Source organism: Zea mays, chromosome 2 (assembly GCF_902167145.1).
Source record: "Zea mays cultivar B73 chromosome 2, Zm-B73-REFERENCE-NAM-5.0, whole genome shotgun sequence".
Taxonomy (NCBI): domain Eukaryota; kingdom Viridiplantae; phylum Streptophyta; class Magnoliopsida; order Poales; family Poaceae; genus Zea; species Zea mays.
In genome coordinates, this window is record NC_050097.1 from 26,867,621 (window position 1) to 26,892,701 (window position 25,081).

General features: G+C 45.3%; 2 protein-coding genes and 1 long non-coding RNA gene across 4 annotated transcripts; all 3 read left to right on the forward strand.

Moving 5' to 3' along the window:
* Window positions 1-3,981: 3,981 nt before the first annotated feature.
* On the forward strand, window positions 3,982-4,548 carry LOC109944489 (uncharacterized). The gene is made up of 3 exons (XR_002267528.1): window positions 3,982-4,059; window positions 4,147-4,346; window positions 4,467-4,548. It is a non-coding gene; the product is annotated as an uncharacterized lncRNA (long non-coding RNA).
* A 2,471-nt stretch (window positions 4,549-7,019) lies between these two features.
* Window positions 7,020-9,198, forward strand: LOC103646175 (uncharacterized). Its single transcript, XM_035965216.1, has one exon. The coding sequence runs from the start codon at window positions 7,372-7,374 to the stop codon at window positions 9,196-9,198; it is 1,827 nt and encodes a 608-aa protein (XP_035821109.1). The 5' UTR covers window positions 7,020-7,371.
* LOC100272249 (uncharacterized) lies at window positions 9,067-18,297 on the forward strand. Of its 2 annotated transcripts, XM_035964606.1 has the most exons (14): window positions 9,067-9,194; window positions 10,272-11,231; window positions 11,330-11,424; window positions 12,146-12,349; window positions 12,553-12,669; window positions 12,792-12,920; window positions 13,499-13,625; window positions 16,115-16,218; window positions 16,479-16,583; window positions 16,669-16,763; window positions 16,866-16,953; window positions 17,277-17,337; window positions 17,439-17,512; window positions 17,818-18,297. In XM_035964606.1, the coding sequence occupies exons 2-14, from the start codon at window positions 11,174-11,176 to the stop codon at window positions 17,914-17,916; spliced, it is 1,356 nt and encodes a 451-aa protein (XP_035820499.1). In that variant the 5' UTR covers window positions 9,067-9,194; window positions 10,272-11,173; the 3' UTR covers window positions 17,917-18,297. The 2 variants fall into 2 exon arrangements, with proteins under 2 accessions (XP_035820499.1, NP_001315522.1); NM_001328593.1 differs by lacking the exon at window positions 9,067-9,194 and having other exon boundaries at window positions 11,054-11,231; window positions 17,818-18,296.
* The last annotated feature ends 6,784 nt before the right edge of the window (window positions 18,298-25,081 follow it).

The following is a 25,081-nucleotide window of genomic DNA, read 5'->3' on the forward strand; positions in this document are numbered from 1 at the left end:
GTGGACTTGGACCATGAAAGACTTCCACTGCACTCCAATGAGAGGGTAACTTATTCCAAGTTCATCTCATGAATTCTTATTGCCATTTGCTCTTAATTGAAGATTTTGGTGAGGCAATGGGGTTCTAGGGCCAAGATTGATCCCGTTTTGGTGCTTGATGCCAAAGGGGGAGAAAATAAAGGCCAAAGTGATAAATGGATCAGCTACCACTTAAAAAAAATTTGAAAATTGTAGAATAGAGCTCTTTGTTTGTCAAAACTCTTTTATTGCATTTCTTGTCAATTGTTGGCTTCTTGTGGGGAGAAGTATTGATTATGGGAATTAGGGGGAGTTTTTGAAATCCTTGTTCAATCTCTTTTGGAATGACTCTCTCTATGCTTCAACATGTGTGTTTGACTTAGAGATAGAGATTTGAGTTTGATTTGCAAAAACAAACCAAGTGGTGGCATAGAATGATCCATATATGTCAAAATTGATTCAAAACAACTGTGAGTTTTTATTTGAAGTGATATTGCACTTGTTCTACTTGCTTTATGTTGTGTTGGCATAAATCACCAAAAAGGGGGAGATTGAAAGGGAAATGTGCCCTTGGGCCATTTCTTAGTATTTTGGTGATTGAGTGCAAACACAAGTGCTTAAATGTGAAAATATGCCCATGGATGAACAAAGTGCAAATCATAAGTAAAGGTATGTTTCTAAGCCTTAGTACATTGGTTTTGAGTACTAATATTCTTGTCTAAGTGTTAGAAACAGGAAATAGAAGAAAAGAGAGAGTTGGCTGTATTCAGCTAAAGGGCTGTTTCGGGCTGGAGCACCGGACTGTCCGGTGTGCACCGGACAGTGTCCGGTGCGCCAGACCAGCGCGGAGCAAACCAGCCGCTCTCAGGATTTTTCTCCGGCGACTTCGGCTAAAATTCACCGGACTGTCCGGTGTGCACCGGACTGTCCGGTGAGTCAACGGTCGGCCGGGCCAACGGTCAGCAGCGGATTCTGCGCGCGACACGTGGCCGAGCCAACGGTCGGAAGGAGGCACCGGACTGTCCGGTGTGCACCGGACATGTCCGGTGCGCCAACTGTGCGCAGATCTGCATCAAACAGCAACGGTCGGATGCGCTGTTTAAGGAAACAAATCGGGCACCGGACAGTGTCCGGTGTGCACCGGACTGTCCGGTGCGCCACGAGACAGAAGGCAAAGATGGCCTTCCAGATTTGTTCCCAACGGCTCCTAGCTGCCTTGGGGCTATAAAAGGGACCCCTTGGCGCATGGAGGAGTACACCAAGCATTCCTACAACACTTCTAAGCACCAAGACATCGATCTCGCGCATTCGTTTCATTGTGATAGCATCTAGAGCTCTTGTGGAGTTGTGAACTCATTGAGTTGTGTTGCGAGCTCTTGTTGCGACTTGTGTGCGTTGTTGCTCTGATTTTTGAGTCTTGTGTGTGTTGCTCATTCCCACCTTACTCTGTATTTCTTTGTGAATCTCAAGTGTAAGGGCGAGAGGCTCCAAGTTGTGGAGATTCCTCGCAAACGGGAAAAGATCAAAAGAAAGAAAAACACCATGGTATTCAAGTTGATCATTGGATCACTTGAGAGGAGTTGAGTGCAACTCTCGTCCGTTGGGACGCCACAACGTGGAGTAGGCAAGTTTTGTACTTGGCCGAACCACGGGATAACCACCGTGTCAACTCTGTGATTGCCTTCTTGTGGTTATCGTGTTTTGGCTCCTCTCTAGCCACTTGGCAATATTTGTGCTAACACTTAACAAATTTGTGGTGGCTATAAGTTTAAGTTTTACAGGATCACCTATTCACCCCCCCTCTAGGTGCTCTCACCAGTTCCTCAAGGATTTGTCTAGGCTCCTAGACATGGAACGCTGCTTGCGTGTCTTTTCTCAATATTTTGGTTGATGTAAACTATTCCTTATGTTTAGCGTCAGAATATTGTCTTGCATTTCTACTTTGGGATCTTTAAAATATTTTGGCTCTTTGTCTAACCTGAATGACTCAAGCACTCATGCTTCATTTTTCTATAGTGATGAAAACGAGAGAAGTTCATCAGATGTTCTTTTATGAAGATGCATAAAAAGACTGCTTCAATAGTTTTCTGCTGTGTTTGGGATGCTACCAGATGTTCCATGCATGGTCTTCTATTAATACATTGACATGCATAGAGGGATTTAAAGTTTATGGTTTGCTCTCACCAGGTATAATAACATCTTTCTTCAGTGTGTTCTATCTAGAAATTAACTATGAGTTGCAGTCTACCAAAAAAGGTAATCACAATGTTGTTTCCCCTTTTGTATTTAAGTGTAAATAAGTACATAAATATATAAGTGAGCTGCTACTGTTGCCTATTTGGTTTGCTAATATATATCTATCTACTTATTTCACAAATAGTGTGTAACGTACTACCTGCTATAGTGCTAATACTAACAAAAAAAGAATGAAAGGCACCCCACATCCTTCATGATCTGGTTCAGCTATTTCTTTTACAAGTAATTTGTACCTGCTACTACTACCGTGTAATATCTAATTTATGGTACGGTACATTAGATTCAGAATATGAGATGATAACAGAGATATGCAGGGCTTGTTTGGTTCTAGCGCTTGAGCTTGCCTCGTCTTACTAAGCGATGAAACGGATGAGGATACTTGTTTAGTTGCTGGGTGAGTATTTTTAGGGCTTTGAGCTATCAAGCTTTTGCTTGCTTGCTTAGGAAAGCTATTTTGGCTCCAGCAAGGCAAGGTTTGCTTGCACTGGCGAGGTCAAGCACGGCCAAAAATTCTCATCAGTTGATTACTTCTTGATCCGTACCCTGCAAATGGATTTTATCATTGGGTTTTCATTTGGGTGTCTTCCACCATTATGTTCTCCCAACGTATTGTTTGCCAGTACTATGAGTTAGGTAGTACAATTGGAGTACTTTCTTGAAAATAATGGGTTGTATTTGTTCTCTGATTAAATAGAAGGAACAATTTCATCCCGGGGAGGATGAGAATGATGGGTGCCCAGCCTTGACGAGCTCTTTCACGAACAGTCCAATAGTCCATGTCATCGACGTTGGTCAGCATGTAAATTCTTGAGCTCTTCCATTTTTGGATATATTTAGTTTTATATTTTTCTTGGTCTGTTAATCCCTTTAATTTGCAAGTAACTGCACAGAAACTTGTTGAAGTTTTTCTTCTTGTGGACAGGTGTGTACTTCGTTTTCACTAGCATACTTTTTATTGAACTTCCACTATGCTATTTTCCTTATCTAGATGAAATGATGTTCAGTTGTTATCATAAATGCAAGTTCTTACCAATGAAACAAGTATTGGCACACATTTTACCCAAGCTCAATAAGTTATCCCGTTTGTTCTATGGACCTGTCCCTAATAGCTCCCAAATTGTACTACCATAAAGTATTCACAGTCCCTACCTTAGTGGCTACATCATCTATATAGATATATTTGGAAATGTCTCTTTGAGGGCACTACTACTTTGCACCATTTTATGGTCAGATGTAAGATTAGGCTCCACTATGTCTATGTTCTGTGTAGATTTGTTGTTGTGGCTAAAATCTGGATGGTTCATTACATGCAGATCGGTGTTGTGATGTTGATGAACCCGTCAATAACATTCTTATGTTGCATAACATAGCTGAAAACCAACGTCTCAGCTCTGTTTCTTAAAGCATGTCGTATTATATCATATTATGTATAAGTATCTATTAGCGCTACTATGTTCTTGGTGGTACTCCAGAATTAACTTGATGCTCATAGTTATTTGTTATACTTCAATCACTGGCATATAGTATAGGCATTATCATGCACTTGTTGGGTGGTTGAGCATTACTAGGATGCATGTAACACTTCTAAAATGGATCAACTGATGTAATATGTCATTCCTTTCTATTCAAGGAGCTTGTCTGCTTGAATAACTACTTTATGCTTTTATACATCTGCAGTCTCTTCTTCAAGCAAGAGATGGAGCTTTCTTTGGTCGGGCTCCAGAATGCTAGGAAAACATCACTTGCAGCAGCTCGCAGTGACACCCCCGCCTCCTCATCATGGAAGTTCTATCTGTTTCAGAATAAGCAAGTGTCGTATTTAGTAAAGCAGCTCGTGTTCTAATTCTTTTGCATGCTTCCATTTTGTTGTAGGCTACAAGAACACTTTGAGTAGGTGAAGAGGATTTGCGACACTACCACATTGTCTTTGGCCATGCACCATCTCAGTGATAAGATAACAAGCCAACTGGATATTTCAAAATTGACTGACAAGCTACGGTAAGGGAAGGTAGACTCAAGTGCATTGACACCAAAGGAGAAGTATGAAACTTGGAAGGAGATTAAAATTATGAGTATGGTATTTCTTATATTATCTACGCTATGCATGACTTGTTGGGTCTATTCATTGTCTAATCATAAATATGCATTTCTAACAATGTTATTGTTTTTGTGGCTTTTCTCTGATTTCTTAGGTTTCAGAAAAATAGTTTCTCCAATGTGGGCAATGACATTGCTTAGCTTGTATGTTAGAGTTCATGTCACCATGTTAGGTAGCCATCTCTACTTGGATTTTGCCCAGTGTACAAATGGTGCACACTTACAAGTACATCTATGCTCCAACCTCCTCATTCTATGCTCAAGCATTTTCGTATGAATGGCTTTCAAGCACTCTAGATGTTTTGATAATTGAAATTATGTTAGAACACTGACTTAACTTGGATTCAAGTTGCTTCCTGGCATGGGAATGTCTCATTTCTTTTATAGGCAAAATCTGATGCCTTTAATGGAAATGGACACAAGACCTTGGTTGCAATGGATGATTATCTTGTCACTGACAAAATCACTGCATTCATAGTGCAAATGCAACATGCAGCAACTGAAGTCCTTAAAGAGTAAATATATCTTCCCTTATCCATATGATACTCCTTGTGTCTCAAAATACTTGACCTTATAGGATTTCAATTTCAACCCAAAAATACTTGACATATGACATGCACCTTTATCTTCTCCTAACACACATTTTTCTTTTTGTGTAATATGCATCTATTTTTCTAGCAAAATGCTTGTTTATGTTACGTGCTGAAATTTGTGTGAACCGAGCCATGAAGAGGATCCACACTTCTGTATTCAGCATAAATTTCTTGGTTTTGTACACAATGTCTCATTTTCTCTTTTTCTTTGAAACCCAACTGTGAACATGCTACCATTAAATGCCTTTCAGCGAGTTGGTTGCCAGCTGGTTTTCTAGCTATCTCGTTTTCATAGTTTTGATTTTGTTCCATCATATTCAGTTTATTCCTTAAATAGTTTACGATTCTTAGTACAATGTTCATAATGGTATCTGCTTAAATTTGCCTCAAATTAGTGATACATTGCATGGTCGCTTTGGCTAGATCTTAGAAGTAACCATCTGGCTACCATAGTACCATCAGAAAATGTGTTCCTGCCTTCCTGACTGTGTATTTCCCTTTAGTGATACTAGGTACTGACATGTGAAAGTTTTACAGAAAGCAACCAAAAGACCGTATGAAATGGACCAAGTATTGCAGACAATATTACAAATATTGGACACGTTCATGGCTCTTTCTGAAGATACTCATGGATAAATTATCTTGTACCTGAGAATCCCCCTTATTTTTGCACAATTGGTGGCTGTGTCCAGTAGTGGCTTTGATGATTCATCACTCCTAAACGATTTTAGAAAGCTATACCAACTAATGTGTGGAGGACCTGGGCAAGGGGTGGTAGTCGCGCTGGTTCACTATCCACGGTGGCAAGCCGCCTGCTCGAAGATCCCGCCTCCGAGGACGCCGCTGCGGGGAGGACATGGGCACGAATCTTGAACTAAAACTAGGGGGGTGTCTATGTAAGTTATACTTTCTCTCACATTTGTATCAAAATTTGTTTTCTGATAATCAACAGATCTTGACATGTTTCTATGTACTTTCTCTCACATTGAGAGTTTTTTAGATTCAGTGCAAGCCATCTTTATTTGCTTAATGAGTCATCGATCTTGACACATTTATCAGATTCATCATAGTTTTTATTCATTCTTTACATGTTTTTGTCCTTTTTAGATTCAGTACATGTAAGCTTTCTTTGCTTGGACAATCTATTTCTCTTTACTTGGATATTTTCTTTTAGATTAAGCTTTCTTTGCCCGACATCATCTCCCAGTTTTTTGCATTCGCCAACAAGTTCTGCTATGAGGGCTTGAAGCCAACCTACAACAACCGGGTCACAACCATGGTGCTGGCTCTCGACGACGCCTGATGAGCGCCTGATCCCTCATCGACATCGGCCTCTAGGAGGCCTCCCACCTCCTCGTCGCCTCGTGCCTCCAGCATTCCTATGGGAGCCCCTGAAGTCACTCACCCACCTAGACATCGCCCCTGTTGTTACAGGCGTATCTTAAATTGCAAAGTGTTTAAAATTGATTTGGTGGTCAGTATGTCACAATATAGTCAGTTTTTTTTGCTTATGTTGTTGGTATTGATTTTATTGGATGTGAATTTATTCATCCTTTCATTGTATATTGGAATTCATGACATTATCTACATATGTACATGCTTACATATTTATTATATTTTTGTATAAATATTTTTTGATAGTTTTTAATTTGTATGGCAAAGCAAGGACACATACCTATGTATCTTTTAATATATATAACTCTTTTTAATCTCTAAAAGATGCTAACATGAAAGTATAACGATAATTAATGTTTATGCATGCCAATATAACTTATCATTATATGTTGACTCCGTAGACGCACGGGCATACACCTAGTATATATACGCGATGATCGTGAACTACGTTTAAAATTAAACTTTAGCAGTTTATCACACCTTGAAGAGCTAAATTACTGTTGGGTGTTAAAATTTAAACACTTTATTTTTAGCAATTCTGTTTGATCTTCATGTGCTATAATTTAGTCAGAATTATAGTCCTAAACTTTAGATCCAAACAGACCCGAATTCATGTTTCTCTTTATTTATGATGATATAGGTGTGTGCCTGCCCTAGTGCTCTGTGACCCTGTCCCCGCACCGCCAGTCCGCCATCGGCCACCGCAACAGTGCAGAAACAGAGCTAACCCTGATCCTCCCCTCGCAGCCTGCCTGCCACCATCAGCGGCGCTACACCTCGCCGCTGCCGCCGCTGGGGATAAACAAACGGAACGAACGCAGGTTCACCTCGGATCTGCGGCTCGCCGGACTCCGAACGAACGTCACGTCACTGAACGGACGCCACAGATTTGGCCTGCTCCGCCCCACGGGACGCCTAGCCGGATTTGACAGCTCCACGCGCGCGCGCGCGCGCACCCAACCCGCGTCTTCTCCGGCCTGCCAGTGCCGCGGCCGGGGCTCCATCCCCATCCATGCATTCGCCGAGGTCGCGCATTCGCGTCCGCGACCCACACCCAAACCCGCACCGGCCCTCGGGTGGCGGACGAGGAGGAGGAGGAGGATGCCTCCGCCGCCGGTCACCGCCTGCTCCGCCCTCCCCGCGTTACCGGCGACGCCCGCAGAGGCACACCCCGCCGCCGCGGCGCGGCAGCGATCCTCACCCCGACATCTCCGCCATCGCCCGCCACCGCATCCTGCTCGAGGCCGGCCGCTTCGCCGCGCATTACCTGGTCGCCCAGGGCGTCCTCCCCGACCACGTGCTCAGGGACAGGGAAGACCCGCCCGCCAGCCGCGGGAGGAATCTAGACGGCGGCGGCGATCCTAGATCGAGCTGGAACGATGGGGACTGGGCCCGCGCCTGGGAGGATGACGACAGGCAGGCACGGAAGTCGACGAGATGGGACAGGAGAAGCCAGAGCTTTGACGACAGGGGTAAAAAGTACCACGACGCCGGCCGTGATGTAGACCGGGGTGCCCGCCGGACTCGAGATTACGATGAGCCCAGGAGACCTCCGATGTCGAGATCCTACTCGCATAACGACCGCCGCCCTTCCGGCTCCGCTGATGGCGGCAGAGTGGATCCAAGGAGCAGGAGCAGGAGTAGAAGCAGGGCCAGGATCCGCAGAGATTTGGATCACACCAAGGTGACAGACTCTGGCATTATTCCTGCTGATGCTGCTGATGATGGAGACTGTGATGTGCACTACGGTCATGTTGATGAAATGCCAAGGCAGCAGCGGAGGGTGCCTAGTTCAGTGGTGGTTGCAGACAGTGCCGATCAGGCAATGGCTACCGAAGACGGGGAGGCGGAGTTCGATATCCATGGACTGAATCGCACTCGAGACGTTTCTGAAGACGAGGACGGTGAGTTTGCAGCTGCTCGCTTGAATGGTGAAGATGATGTTCATCCGTTGAAATCTGTTAAGGAACCGGCCTTGCATAGGGGGTCCCAGCTCAGCAATGCCGTAGAGGACAGGGAAGCTGCCAATGCACCCACCATGGTCATGGATGCTTGTACGAGGGAAACATCAGGTGAGGACAATGCCTACTCTGAAGCAACAAATGAAATGGTGGCTCCACATCCACATAGTGAAGGTAAACCAGAGCTGCCAGCTTCGTGCAGACCTTTTGACCTCAACGTCGTCGAAACTCCAGATGCCTGTGAAATGGCTGGTGATCCTCAAGCAGACCATGTTTCTGATTTAGTTGGCTGGATACACCAGCAAACTAACTGCCATGCTTCAGAATTTCAAGGTCAAGATGAGCGTCACATGCTGAAGAATGGGCACGACTTGATTAGGTATGATCTGAACAGCGAGGCTGTTGAAGACGCACAGGATATTCACCTGCTGGAGGATGAGAAATTACCTGTAGGTCTTGGCATTGATGCGCATGATACGACTAGAATCCAATGTTGGCGCGGTTCGCATTTACGTCTGAATCAAAATGCTGGTGAGCTGGAACATGAAAACGACTGTGTGATTGGTGAGCAGCTGCTGCTAAGTGATGGCATGGATGGACATCTTGTCCGCGATTACCAAATGGCGTCAGAACCCAAGATGGGTGTCTATGATTTGCACAGCTACAATCTGGAAAGCGAGAAAATGCTCCTAGATGATGGTGCAGAGAAACACGCACATGATAATTGCCATCTACACGACGGGCAAGTGCTTTTCAATCAGTCTGCGAATCTACAGGCTCACAATAGGGCCAATGAGCGAACAATTCCTGTGATCAATCTCGAAGATGATGATTATGAAGAGCAGTCTGATATCAGGGAGTTTCTCGAATCCAAGTAAGCCTTTTTAGATAATCCTTCCTTTTGTTGTGCTCTCAAGGGAAAGATAGAAAATCCTTCACATGCATCTGGACATGTTCACTGTATGTTTTGCAACAGCTAACCTCAAGTTCTTCTCACGATCCTCGGATTTTGTTTGACCGAGAACACGACCTTTTATTTGCCTTATATGGGATCGATGCCTTTACAGTCTTTGTTCATATGTTTTTGTGTGGACTGTCATCCATATCACAACTCCTGTCGCTGCATGGCCACAGGATGAAAATTACTGGCTAGGTCTAATAAACTGGTGTGATTTTTTGGTACTACCTCCCGTTCCTGAATATTTGTTGCATGCTAGTTCATTTTTGAACTAAAATGTGACAAATAAAAAAGAACGGAGGGAATAACATAGAAGCATGCATGTGCTATGGGAGAGCGTACAATATCGGACGATCGTTTTTTCACATGCTAGTCTTAGGCTTTCTCCAGCAGCCTCCCTATCACACTCCATATACTGCTCCCTATTTCAAACTCTACTCTCTAAATAATGTCGTCTACGGTACAAAACAATGTTTTGCATGCCCGTTTGCACGGACTACTGGAGATGGCCTAAAAATGTTTGTGCTATGTCTCTGATAAACTGAACTCATGCACACAATGTTTGTGCTATGTCTCTGATAAACTGAACTCATGCACACAATCGAACGGTCTTCTCCTATTCACCTGCTCTTCTGCTCATGTTCTGTTGATTTCAATATATCGACATGAATGAATGAATGAAACCAAAAAATGCATGGTTGACTGCTTCACTAGATGTATGTGTTCTGCTTACTCAAACGGATATTTCGTCATGTCAAGCAGGCTGTGTTCTTGTGTATTTGTGCTGTCGGGTGACAGCTGCAAACAATAGGAATAAACTGCCGGTTTCCTTCACTCGCCTGGTTTGTGTTGAGAAACTGAGTGAAGTTGACAGCTATGCTTTGCTTTCGCTGACTGCTGGCGTACTAGAAATAATAGTAGATTGATTTTGTTTTGTGATTATGTCTCGCTGACTTATGAACCTTTTGTTTGTTGTGTGTGTTTGTTGGTCAGAAGTTATCAATGCCTGGGACATGCCCTTCTCTGAGCTTGGGAAGTGGGCAAGTGGCCATGTTGTTTGCCAAGACGGCTGCGAGATTCTGCGTCAGTCAGTGCAATATGTCGTCATCCTGGAGCATTGGAAACAAGATTTGCAATGTTTTAAAGGTGGATGCATCATGCTCCATCCATACATAATAATTGATTGAAGAAAGGAAGTCGTTCAGGTGCTGTACTAGGAGAGGATACCTGACTCACCGACCTGGCCTCAGCACTCAGCAGTCAGCAGCAGCTTGTAGGCGTCTTCAAAACTTCAGCTTCACCTTCTTGTAGTTGTGTTCCTTTCCTTTCCAGTTTCCATGCTGGTGCGTACGTGTGCGTGCAAGCAATATTCAGTGTGATGCATGGCCACAATATTCAACTTCACCTTCTTGTAGTTGTGATTTGCTGTCGAGGTGATGCATGGCCACAATATTCAGTGTGTCTATGTATGTATCTCAGGCCCGGAGCAGTGAGCTGCGTCTGCGCATGAACGCAAAGTAAAGCTGTGACTGTGACTGTGACTGTCAGGAACAGGAAGTACTACTACACTACTGGTGGCCTGTGTGCGCTGTCCCCTGTGGAGGGAAACCAACAAGGCCAAACACACACGCACGTTGGGCCGAGAAAAAAGAAATAGAAATACGGGCCCATCTCATCTATGTTCTAGTTAATGGAAAATCCGGCCTGTGTCACTGATGGTAGATCAGGCCCAATGAACACGATCACAGCCACACCAACGCACCACGCTCGGCTGCGAGCTTGCGACCCCACCGACACACACAGCAGGGAAGCGAGGGGAAGGAGAGGCAAGGCGGCGCGGCCAGCGGCCCAGGATATCTGCGCGTGCGATCCCGAGGAGGCGTCGGCGAGGTGGGATGATATCGCAGTTCTTCGTTCTGTCGCAGCGCGGCGACCACATCGTCTTCCGCGACTGTAAGATCTAGATCTTAGATCCCGTCCCCCGCCGCCCGATCTGGGCCGAATTGAGCTGATTTGATTGGATAAACTCTGTGGCGGCCTTTTGTGGGCAGATCGCGGCGAGGTGCCCAAGGGAAGCGCGGAGATCTTCTTCCGGAAGGTCAAGTTCTGGAACGACGACGAGGCAGAGGAGGCGCCCCCGGTCTTCGTACGTATCTGTTACTTACTCCCGCTCTCTTGTTCAGACTGCAAGCTTTGGGCAACATCGGTAGACAACTTAGCAGCAGTAACTGTGATTCTCGCCTCGTGTTAGCTGAATGCTGTACTTCCAAGCTTGTGGTTTAATCGGGACTAGCACTTTGATTGTGTGGAATGTGTGCATTTATAGTTTAGTGAGTGGTGTCGGATTGTTGGTTTTGCAGCATTACCTTAGAAAATCGGTTGGACATACAGCACAATGTGAGTTGTGCGTTATTGTCAAATTTCCTTTCGTATCATGTGCTTATGTTGCCATCCGTTATCTGTTACCATCAATCTGTATGGACCATTTGGTTAAAACATTTAACGGTACATTTTTGTGTGCCATCCACGTACTGTCTTGGACAGACGCTTTAAGATGAACCGGAGTAAAACTGGGTGTCATACCTTATGTGGTTTACTCTACCTACTCTACATACGTTCAGGATTAACAGGAACTATGCTCATTAACAAAAAGCAATTTTCTATTCAATGAAAAATGGTTTTTACCGTGATGTGTAATTGTCTCTATCAGCTGCGTCTACGGAGCCTTTTGTGGATCATTTTTGGCAAATTTAATACTTGACTTTAAACAGTATGAAAAGACAGTGGTTCCACCTGTGATCTGTTTATTTATGCCTCGCTTTACTGTTTGATGGGACAATCGGTATTCTTACATTTTACTATGACAGAATGTCGATGGGGTTAACTATATTCATGTCAAAGTCGCTGGACTATTTTTTGTGGTAACCACAATGGTTAATGTCTCCCCATCCCTTCTCTTGGAGCTTCTTCAAAGGATTGCACGTGTTACAAAAGATTATCTCGGCGTTCTTAATGAAGATTCATTGCGGAAGAACTTTATTTTGGTGTATGAATTGCTTGATGAAGTCATTGTAAGTACTCTACGCCATTCTGAACTTGTATCCTTTGTGACCTGGTTTTTAGTCACTAGCAAAGCCTAATTTGTAATATCTAACAAACAAGTTGTGGGCTTCCACAGTGATTTGTATGATTCATCTGTTTATGGGAATGCTTGCTACCATCTTCTGTTAGCATTTTGTATGTTTTTTTCAAACAAGTTGAGTTGTGCAATCAGGACTTTGGATACCCACAGACAACCTCTACTGAAGTTCTCAAGTCGTACATATTCAATGAACCCATTATGGTTGATGCTGGAAGGCTGCCACCGCTTGGTCCTGCTGCTATGTTCATGGTAAGACTTGTGCACATTACTGCAGGTAACATAACATTAGGTTTTTTTTGACTGAGGAACATGCATTCCTGGTGCTATTTTGACAATTGCATAGTTTCATTTGACACCCTTGTCTTCTGCAGCAAGGCACGAAGCGTATGCCTGGTACAGCTGTTACAAAATCTGTTGTTGCTACTGAGCCTGGGGGGAAGAAGAGGGAGGAAATTTTTGTTGATATCATTGAGAGAATTAGTGTAACATTCAGCTCGAGTGTAAGTACCGGTCTATGTCACGTCTTGTCGTTCTCCTCAGTCGTCAACATCTCAAGATATTTTCCCCTTTTCTTTTGTTGAAATCATTTATATATGTTCTGAATTAGCGGTTCTAAATGTTTTAGATAGTGAGGATGCCCACTGGAATTTTTGTTTTCATATATCATCATCTAGTTTTGGTTTGTTGTTGCCTTTACTGCAAGAGCCTACCCTTATTGCCATTTGTTCCTTATATCACTACTGTTAAAGTAACTTCTGTGTTCACTTTTTTTAACTGGAATAAATAAAGATGACAGTCACTCGTGCATTTTAACTTTGATACTTCAAAACCATGGATTAAGGGGCCATTGAGACGAGTTACGACCATTTATTTCTCAATCTTACATATCATGATATGATCGTCTTCCGCTTAATGGTGCATCAAATCTACTGAATTAATTCAAGTTACTAACACCCATTTCATTTTGTTACCTCATTTATTGCTTGTGTAAGTGTGTATAATGCTCTCTCAGTACCATTTTTCATGGAGCACTAATGGACTGGTCGTTTTGACTTTATTTTTCATTATCATTAAACAGGGCTATATACTTACATCTGAGATTGATGGAACAATTCAAATGAAAAGTTACCTCACTGGCAATCCGGAAATCCGTCTTGCTCTCAATGAGGATTTGAGCATCGGAAGAACTGGATCTTCTTCATACGGTATGATATTAGCTTTTTCTTTGACATTGAGCTTAGACAAACTATAATCTGAATGATATATGGATATGACACAATGAATATATTTCTCCTTGTACATCTTTCAGGCTGCTCTGTTTCTGTAACAATTGAGACTAGTCTATGATAAGTTTATAGTGTTTCACTTATTCTGGAACTCACAATGTCATGAGTTATTCAGTGCATACATTTATAGTCACTATACTTATTTGCGTTCCGGAGTGTTTTTGCACTAAGGGCAGGCAGTGTGCAGTGGTGAGAACCATTTCACTGAGTCACCAGGTCGCGGGTTCAAAGCAGTCTCTTCGCATTTGCGGGGGAAAGACTTGCCTTGGTTTGTCCCTTTCCCAGGTCACACTCATGTGAGAGCCTCGAGATAATTGCCATTATGGAAGAAGAGAGAAGGGGATTCGACGAAATGGAGGCGTTGGCGTTGGCTTCTATATTTTGGAGACGCAGACGACAGACAAACTCTAAAATGGATACAAGACAGCACTTGGGGTTGCGTAAACAGATATCAGTATCCTGTCACTGTTTACCGTCCCCGTGCGCAGACGCCGTCTGGCGTTGTCTCCGTCGCTTATCCTCCGTCGCGGAATTGGAGTCGATGTTGCACGCCTCGCCGTCCCCGTGGCGTACCCGAGCAGGCTTGCGTTCGCCACCACCACGCCAGCCGCCGTGGTCGCCGTGTGCGTGCCGTGCCCGTCCCTGTCCCGGGCCGACCTGAACGTCCTCTTCCCCACGCCTATTGCGCCGCCGTTTGCCGCACGGAGGCCGCGCGAGAAGCTGCACGCGCCCACCAGCTTCCTCCCGCACAAGCTCGACGGGAAATCCACGCCAGCCTCGCACACCCCCTTCCAGCGAGCCGGCGATGGCGGCAGGTTGCCGCCCGCGAAGCTCGGCGACTCTGGCCATACGCCGGTGTCAAGAACCCCTATGACCACGTCGTGCGTGGCTGCCTCCAGATTGCCCATGGCAGGCTGGTAGGCCGGCGTGAGAAGGCCCAAGAACTCTGGGGAGCGCGTGGTGTGGAGCTCGAACATCTCGTCCGGCACAACCTGGAGCACCTCGGGGTTGCTGCGGAGCAGGGGCAAATGGACCGGTAGCAGCGCCGCCGCGAATCCGTGCGCGGCGGCGGAGTAGGAGTACAGCAAGTGGCGGCCCGGGTCGATGGACAGGGACTCGAGGTGCGCCGCATGGCGCACGGCCTCGGCCGAGAGGCCAGCATCCAGCGTGGCCATGGCAGCCGCTCGGCGCCGGAGCAGGAGCTTCACGTGCGCCAGGAGCTGGGACACGGCCTCCGACTCCGTCGTTGGGATTATGAACGCCGAACCGGAGCTGGATGTCTTGCCGGACGGGACGCAGGGAGCCGCGGCGGTCGCGGAGGACGACGACGACGAGAAGCTGTCGTCCGACTAGCACACGCTCTCGCGGCGGAACGCCACCGAAGCGAGGCGGCGGCCGGTCTGCAGCAGCACCATAGCGTCCTCGATGAGGCCGAGGTGGAAGCAAGCTTGGCCGAGGACCAAGTACCTGTACGTGGACGTGGGCATCAACCATCAGGAAACCGGTCGGTCGGATTCTCATTCTCGCCAAATCAAGGCACCAATTCGTGCAATGCTCAAGGTCCCGTACCTCCACTGGGTACCGGTGCTCGGGTTCTTGGAGAGGCCGGCAAGGACGCAACGCTTGAGCTCGGAGATGTCGAAGCAGCAGAAGGAGCGGACGGGGCGAGCGTCAGGTTCCGCGTCGTTGGAGCGGTGGCGGTCGGGCGAGAAGAGCTTGGCGCGGGAGATCGTGCCGAGATCACCGGAGCCAGTGGACAAGAGGGACGCCGACGAGGACGAGGAGGTGTCCTCGCCAGAGCACGACTTGCCGCAGCTGGGGATGTAATCGCGGAGCATCTCCGCGACCTCCCTGTAGCGACGCAGCGCGAGGAGCGCGCGCGCCCGCAGCTCCAGGGCGGCCTCCATCCGCGGCGACAGCTCCAGCGCCGCGTCGAAGAAGGAGCCGCAAGAGGAGACGGAGACGCAAGCCACCCCAAGAGCACTCTGCACTCCAATTCCGCGACGGAGGAGAAGCGACGGAGACAACGCCAGACGACGTCTGCGCACGTGGACGGTAAACGGTGACAGGACACTTATATCTGTTTACGCAGCCCCAAGTGTTGTCTCACGTCCATTTTGGAGTTTGTCTGTCGTCTGCGTCTCCAAAATATAGAAGCCAACGCCAACGCCTCCATTTCGTCGAATCCCCTTCTCTCTTCTTCCATAATGGCAATTATCTCGAGAGCCTCCAGCACGGTTTGCCCTTTAGAGTGTTTTTGCACAAGTGATTCCTTTAACGAAACATGAATCTACTCACCACTTGAACATCACTTATTTTTTTAGCATGCTGGTGTTTCTTTTTGTCTATTTTCCATGGATATATTGTCGAATGCTGATCTCATACAATATTACATTTTTCAATGCCAGATTACAGAAGTTCTTCTGGAGGAGGAACAGTCATTCTTGATGATTGCAATTTCCATGAGTCAGTACATCTGGACAGTTTTGATATTGACAGAACTTTGACTTTAGTAAGTACTTAAGGCTTTTCTGTCTGTCCTTTTGTTTTTGCAGAACTCAAACACTATGCTTACAGTTTATCACTCTGTTCCAAATTTTAAGTCTGTTCTAGCTTTTTTAGATACATAGCTTTTGTTATACATCTAGATATACACTGTCTAGATACATAGTAAAAGCTATGTATACAGAAGAGCTGAAACGACTTACAATTTGGAATGGGGGAGTACTTAAGAAAAATAGAGAACTTATATTTACCAGCAATATTGCATAGATACCGCCCGATGGAGAATTTCCTGTAATGAACTACCGTATGACCCAAGAATTTAAGCCACCATTCCGTGTAACCGCACTAATTGAAGAAGCTGGACCAGCGAGGGTATGGAATTCTTGTCTTGCTATTAGGCATTGATGAAAACTATGATTCAATTTGGTGAAACTACAGTTCTTTTATATCTACACAGGCTGAAGTTCTACTGAAAATAAGAGCTGACTTCTCCGCGAGTGCCACTGCTAACACAATCGTAGTACAAATGCCAGTGCCTGCATACACAATGAGGTCAACTGCAGTTATATATTTACTCCTATGAAGATAAAGAAAAGTTATTGGCCGATGCTTATGTTGTTAGCTAAAGTTTCCCTATCATGGGTTACATTGCAGAGCGAGTTTTGAGTTGGAAGCTGGAGCAGTTGGACAGACAACCGATTTTAAGGAAGGATCCAGGAGACTTGAGTGGAATCTAAAGAAGGCAAGTACCAGCAAGGATATGTACATCTTGCATAAGATGATACTCCCTCCGTCCCAAAACAATCGTCGACCTTTCCTTCCTAAGGAGTCAACATTTTTAACTTTGACCAAATATATACAAGATAATATTATTATAAACTCATTTGAAGCTAAAAATGTTGCTAATATTTTCTACAAACCTAGTCAAACTTAAAAAGTTTGACCGGCACGGATACCATAGTGACACTTATTTTTGGACGGATGGAGTGTGCATTTGCAATGTTAACCTAGAATTACTAACCACTTTGCTGTAGCTTGCTAAACAATTTTAACTACACATTACAGATTGTTGGTGGTTCTGAGCACACCCTCCGTGCAAAGCTGACATTTTCTCAGGAGTCACATGGTACATGTTTTGTATTTAGCATTACTTATACCCTGACCTGGCAACATCATGTAATTTCCTGTTAGGCAACTTTCCCTGACATTCTTGTTTGTGAAATGCAGGGAATATCACAAAGGAAGCTGGCCCAGTGAACATGAATTTCACTATACCGATGTACAATGCATCAAAGTTGCAGGCAAGGCCATATACTTTTTGTATGGTACTTCTGTGGGTTGTATCCATTGGCACTAGAGGGCTTAAGAGTGTTTTTGTTGTCCACGAGAAAAGCTATTTGCCTAATCATTATATCATGGTCAATTATCTTTTAGTGCATTTTTTGTTTATCTGTTTGTGCTTTCTGAGTCTTGTCTGTAGATGGTGCTATACACTTCTAGAGATGATGTTGTTATGATCCTCCAAGGCTTTAATTGCTCATAAACATTGACTAGAATTATTGCAGAATGTTTGTGATCAACTATGAACTGTATTACTCTCCTGCAGGTCAGGTATCTTCAGATCGCAAAGAAATCGAAGGCATACAACCCTTATAGATGGGTGCGATACGTTACACAAGCCAACTCCTACGTAGCTCGTCTATGAGGAATCAGCATCTGTACTCTTGTTTCCAGTCCATTTTTTTTGGGTGTAATATTTGAGCGTTATCATGGACATAGTGGCGTGTATTGTGTAACTGTATATTGAGGTTCGCATACCGCTCAGCTCCTGTAGTAACAATTGTTTTTCGTCGTGCAATGTGCAGATGAATAATTCATGTTCTAATGCTGCAAAACTGATTGAGGCGAGTACCTATTGTCTTGCATAATTCCTGCGAGGTTTTAGAAACTGTGAACTGACCTCGCCTGTGGGACATTGGGTCCTATTGTTTCGCATAATTTCTGCAAGGTTCTAGAAACTATGAACTGAGCTTTGGCCAGTAAAGCTCTTTGTATTAAAGTAATAATGTATTTTCAGTTGAGTTCAGGTACTCATGTATTCCCGTTTTTTTTCCCCAAAAGGATATTTGGTATGAGTTTTTCTTTCTGCAGTTTGGTAGACGACGCTGATGGAGTTGACCATGCATCCATTGAGCGGGCACGTAGACACGCGTGCGCAAGGTCACATGCAACACATGGTGGTGGGACATGCAAGGCATGCCAGTTGCGAGAGACCCCAGCGGCCCGACACGCTTACGTACGTGTTGGTAGCGATCGCGGCAGGCCGGCGTTCGTTGAGATTCGAGACGTGGACGCAGCACGTGCACCTAGTTGTCACGGGACCATGCACCCACGTACGCCACTGTGAGAAAAATCAAGAATATGTCTAGTCCATACCCGAGTATTTTGGAAGCTCAAAACTGCCGATTTTTTCTATGCATTTTTTCCCGACATGCCGCCACCAGCTACACATGTGTGAAGTACTTCGACAAGATAACCATTCTAGTATAGGTAAAAAGGACTTCTAAAAATAAACTAAGTTATATGTCTAGAGACATAATCTAATTCAAACTACTACAAGGAAAGTTTAGGATAATTTCTCTCTATGTCAAAATTATCTTAACAACAGTAATTGCAAAGAAAGTTTTTACAAACCATTTCCACCACTATGGAACCTCCCATATTTACATGCTACATATAGTACTAAGGGAGGGTATTTCGAACTTAATATATAAAACTAGTACTAAGGGAACTTAATATATTTCGAAATATTTACTAAGGGAAGTTTCCCACCAAGGGAAAGAAAATTGAGAGGTAATACATGGTGAAGATGTGCACATAAATAGAGGGAGTACGCTTTCCACAAGATTTTGCATTTGTACAAGTATTCTTATCAATTGATATCTTACTTGCTATCAAGTATTTATATTAACAAACGATCAAAATTGTCGGGTATCATAATTAGGGGTACCTAGATTATGCCCCTAAAACATGCTTAACACTCGGGAAAATCCCCGCCGAAAAATCATAAGACACGTTCCACGAGGTCGAGTAGGGTTTGATCACGATTCGCCCGAAACCCCACTCGACAGTCGAAACTCCGCCTCACCCAAGCTCATCCTCGGGCGAAGACAACACTCGGGAAAATTCTCGTCTCGTCCGAGGTCCCCTCTTCACGGAGTGACAGTTTTCGCCTCACCCGAGCACGTCTCGGACAGGTGGACAGCCCCGAGCCTAGCCTCAGTCAAAGGTTACGGGAACCGTGGAGACGTGCACATTTAATGCGACGATTCAGTATCTACCCCACGTGACGCCGCAGATAAGCAGGGAGCGATGGGACCGCGGTCCCATCCGCTTTCACCAACCATGATGACACACACCCGAAGACGGCCTCAACCTTAGGAGAAGACTGCGCCTCGCCCGAGATCGGCTTCGACCAACTGCCCTGGCAACAACTCCCCACGAATCCTGCAAGAGGCCACTTCGACAACTGTACTAACCCCTCCCTACACAACTGCATGGCCCGAGGCCGGCTCGACCAAGGCCTCGGGAGGAACCTCTGTCTCGCCCGAGCATGGCCTCGGCCTAGATAACATCGACGAAAGGACGCCACCAACTCCTCCAGGAAGACTGTTTGCAACGAGATGGCTACAGAAAGATGCAGGACCGACGTCAAGTCTGCTTTATACCATACGGGGGTGGATTACGATGCATTTTTCACCATACTTATCACTGTTTCAACAACTACGACCATACCATCAGGCAGGATCAGGTATGCGTCCGAGCTCCCGGTCGTGGCATCAGCTCTCTGCTCGGTCAAGATGCAAGATACAGGGGCTGGACGTTCTCCCCTGGTTCAAATCAACCGCCAGTACAAGGGCCATTCCATCGGCAATACCGGCTACAAGGGCTCGGGCTCGCCTCCTCTCCCATACACGACAAACTGTGGTGCTCCTGGGATCTGAAAGGGAAATGTGCCCTTGGGCCATTTCTAAGTATTTTGGTGATTGAGTGCCAACACAAGTGCTTAAATGTGAATTTATGCCCATGGATGGACAAAGTGCAAATCAAGAGTAAAGGTATGTTTTTAAGCCTTAGTACATTGATTTTGAAGAATAATGTGTTGTGTCTAAGTGCTGGAAACAGGAGAAATCGATTCAGAGAAAAGTTGGCTGTGTACAGCCAAAAGGCAGTTTCGGTCTGGAGCACCGGATTGTCCGGTGGTGCACCGGACAGTGTCCGGTGCGCCAGGATGGCTTGCGCAAAGTGGCCACTCTCGGGAATTCACCGGCGACGTACGACTATAATTCACCGGACTGTCCGGTGTGCACCGGACTGTCCGGTGTGCCAACGGTCGGCCGCGGAATCCGCGCGCGACACGTGGCCGAGCCAACGGTCGGAAGGGGGCACCGGACTGTCCGGTGTGCACCGGACATGTCCGGTGCGCCAACGGCTCCAAGGCCGCCAACGGTCGGCTTCACCATTTAAGGAAGGAAATCGGGCACCAGACACTGTCCGGTGTGCACCGGACTGTCCGGTGCGCCAGACGACAGAAGGCAAGAATGGCCTTCCAGATTTGCTCTCAACGGCTCCTAGCTGCCTTAGGGCTATAAAAGGGACCCCTAGGCGCATGGAGGAGGATACCAAGCATTCCTACAACATTCCTAAGCACCAAGACATCGATTCCGCGCATTTGATTCATTGTGATAGCATCTAGAGCTCTTGTTGAGTTGTGAACTCATTGAGTTGTGTTGCGAGCTCTTGTTGCGACTTGTGTGCGTGCTGTTGTTCTGATTTTGAGTCTTGTGTGCGTTGCTAGTTCCTCCCTTACTCCGTATTTCTTTGTGAATCTCAAGTGTAAGGGCGAGAGGCTCCAAGTTGTGGAGATTCCTCGCAAACGGGATATTGAAAGGCAAAGCAAAACACCGTGGTATTCAAGTTGGTCTTTGGACCGCTTGAGAGGGGTTGATTGCAACCCTCGTCCGTTGGGACGCCACAACGTGGAGTAGGCAAGCGTTGGTCTTGGCCGAACCACGGGATAAACCACTGTGTCATCTCTGTGATTGATCTCTTGTGGTATTGTGTTTTGTTGAGACTCCTCTCTAGCCACTTGGCGATTATTGTGCTAACACTTAACAAGTTTTTGTGGCTATAAGTTTAAGTTTCACAGGATCACCTATTCACCCCCTCTAGGTGCTCTCAATTGGTATCGGAGCCGTTCTCTTCAAGAAAGGGACTAACCGCCCGAAGAGATGGATCCTAAAGGGAAGGGAATCATGATCAACGACAAGGAGAAGGAGTCCTTCGTCAACGAGCCAAAGGATGACAAGTCCAACGACTCGGGCTCGGGCCACAGACGCAAAGATGGGAAGAAGAAGAAGACAAGACGCATCAAGGAGATCGTCTACTACGACAGCGATGAGTCTACTTCCTCCCAAAAGGACGACGACCACAACGACTACGAGAGAAAGAAACCGGTCAATTCGAACTTTTCTTTTGATTACTCTCGTATTCCTCAAAGTACTAATGCTCATTTATTATCTATTCCACTTGGTAAACCTCCTCATTTTGATGGAGAGGACTATGGATTTTGGAGTCACAAAATGCGTAGTCACTTGTTCTCTCTCCATCCTAGCATATGGGAGATTGTAGAGAGTGGAATGCACTTTGATAGTACGGATAGTCCCATGTTTATTAATGAACAGATTCATAAAAATGCACAAGCTACTACTGTGTTGCTAGCCTCTTTGTGCAGGGACGAGTACCATAAGGTGAGCGGCTTGGACAATGCCAAGCAGATCTGGGACACCCTCAAGATCTCTCATGAAGGGAATGATGTCACCTTGCTCACCAAGATGGAGTTGGTGGAGGGCGAGCTTGGACGATTCGCGATGATAAGGGGCGAGGAGCCAACCCAAACATACAACCGGCTCAAGACCCTTATCAACAAAATAAGGAGCTACGGAAGCACGCGATGGACGGACCACGACGTCGTCCGGCTAATGCTAAGGTCCTTTACCGTTCTTGATCCTCATTTAGTGAATAATATTCGTGAGAATCCCAGGTACACCAAAATGTCACCCGAAGAAATCCTTGGAAAATTTGTAAGCGGGCGAATGATGATCAAGGAGGCGAGGTACGTGGACGACGCGTTGAATGGCCCAATTCATGAGCCTCAACCCATTGCTCTCAGCGCAAATTGAGGCAGCCGGACTTAATGATGAAGAGATGGCCCTCAGCATCAAAAGATTCAAGACGGCGCTAAAGGGTCGCAAGGGACAGCCAAGCAAGACCAAGACCAAGGGAAAGCGCTCATGCTTCAAATGCGGTAAGCTTGGTCATTTTATTACTAACTGTCCCGGCCATGATAGTGATCAGGATCAAGGGAACAAGAGGGAGAAGAAGAAGAACTATAAGAAGACAAAAGGTGAGGCGCATCTAGGCAAGGAGTGGGATTCGGATTGCTCCTCTTCCGACTCCGACAATGAGGGACTCGCCGCCACCGCCTTCAACAAATCGGCCCTCTTCCCCAACGAGCGTCACACATGCCTTATGACAAGGGAGAAGAAGGTATGTACTCGAAACTCTACTTATGCTTCTTCAAGTGAGGACGAATCTAGTGATGAGGATGAAATTGATTATTCATGTTTGTTTAAGGGCCTAGATAGAACCAAGGTAGACAAAATTAATGAATTGATTGATGCCTTGAATGATAAGAATAGGCTTTTAGAAAAGCAAGAGGATTTGTTGTATGAAGAACATGATAAATTTGTAGAAGCACAAAAATCTCATGCTCTAGAAGTTAAAAGAAATGAAATGCTTTCTTGTGAATTATCTTCTTGCCATGAGACAATTTCTAACTTAAGGAGCATTAATGATGATTTAAATGCTAAGTTAGAAATAGCTAGTAAGTCAACATCTTGTGTAGAAATTGTTGCAACTTGTAATAGGTGTAAAGATTTTGACATCGATGCTTGTAGGGAACATCTAGTTTCAATTTCCAAACTTAATGATGAATTGGCTAGTCTTAATGCTCAACTTAAGACTAGAAAGAGTGATTTTGATAAGCTAAAATTTGCGAGGGATGCCTACACGATTGGTAGACACCCCTCAATTAAGGATGGGCTTGGCTTCAAGAGAGAAGTCAAGAACTTGACAAGCCATAAGGCTCCCATCTCCACCAAGGAGAAAGGGAAGGCCCCTATGGCTAGTAGTGTGCAAAAGAACCATGCCTTTATGTACCATGATAGGAGACAATCTAGAAATGCTTATAGGAGTTGTAATGCATATGATGCCTTTGATTCTCATACCATGTTTGCTTCTAGTTCTTCTTATGTGCATGATAGAAATGTTGGTAGGAGAAATGTTGTTCATAATATGCCTAGGAGAAATGTTGCTAATGTTCCTAGGAAAGTTAATGAACCTTCTACAATATATCATGCTTTAAATGCTTCCTTTGCTATTTGTAGAAAAGATAGGAAGATAGTTGCTAGAAAATTAGGGGCAAGATGCAAGGGAGACAAAACTTGCATTTGGGTCCCTAAGGATATTTGTGCTAACCTTGTAGGACCCAACATGAGTTGGGTACCTAAGACCCAAGCCTAAATTTGCCTTGCAGGTTTATGCATCCGGGGGTTCAAGCTGGATTATCGACAGCGGATGCACAAACCATATGACGAGAGAGAAGAAGATGTTCACCTCCTACGTCAAGAATAAGGATTCCCAAGATTCAATTATATTCGGTGATGGGAATCAAGGCAAGGTAAAAGGGTTAGGTAAAATTGCAATTTCCAATGAGCACTCTATCTCTAATGTGTTTTTAGTTGAGTCTCTTGGTTACAATTTGCTATCTGTTAGTCAACTATGCAATATGGGATATAATTGTCTTTTTACAAATGTAGATGTGTCTGTCTTTAGAAGAAGTGATGGTTCACTAGCCTTTAAGGGTGTATTAGACGGCAAGCTTTACTTAGTTGATTTTGCAAAAGAAGAGGTCGGTCTAGATGCATGCTTAATTGCTAAGACTAGCATGGGCTGGCTGTGGCATCGCCGCTTAGCACATGAAGGGATGAAGAACCTTCACAAGCTTCTAAAGGGAGAACACGTGATAGGTTTGACTAACGTAGAATTCGAAAAAGATAGACCTTGTGCAGCTTGTCAGGCAGGTAAACAGGTGGGAGGAGCACATCACAACAAGAATGTGATGACCACATCAAGACCCCTGGAGCTGCTACATATGGACCTCTTCGGACCCGTCGCCTATCTAAGCATAGGAGGAAGTAAGTATGGTTTAGTTATTGTTGATGACTTTTCCCGCTTCACTTGGGTGTTCTTTTTGCAGGATAAGTTTGAAACCCAAGGGACCCTCAAGCGCTTCCTCAGGAGAGCTCAAAATGAGTTTGAGCTCAAGGTGAAGAAGATAAGGAGCGACAACGGGTCCGAGTTCAAGAACCTTCAAGTGGAGGAGTTCCTTGAGGAGGAAGGGATCAAGCATGAGTTCTCCGCTCCCTACTGAGAGCACCTAGAGGGGGGGTGAATAGGTGATCCTGTAAAAACTTAACTTATAGCCACAAAAACTTGTTAGGGGTTAGCACAATAATTGCCAAGTGGCTAAAGAGGAGATCTTGCACAATACGACAATCACAGAGAATTCAACACAGAGGAGACACGGTGATTTATCCCGTGGTTCAGCCAAGTACAAAACTTGCCTACTCCACGTTGTGGCGTCCCAACGGACGAGGGTTGCAATCAACCCCTCTCAAGTGGTCCAAAGACCCACTTGAATACCACGGTGTTATGCCTTGCTTATCTTTATCCCACTCGCGAGGAAT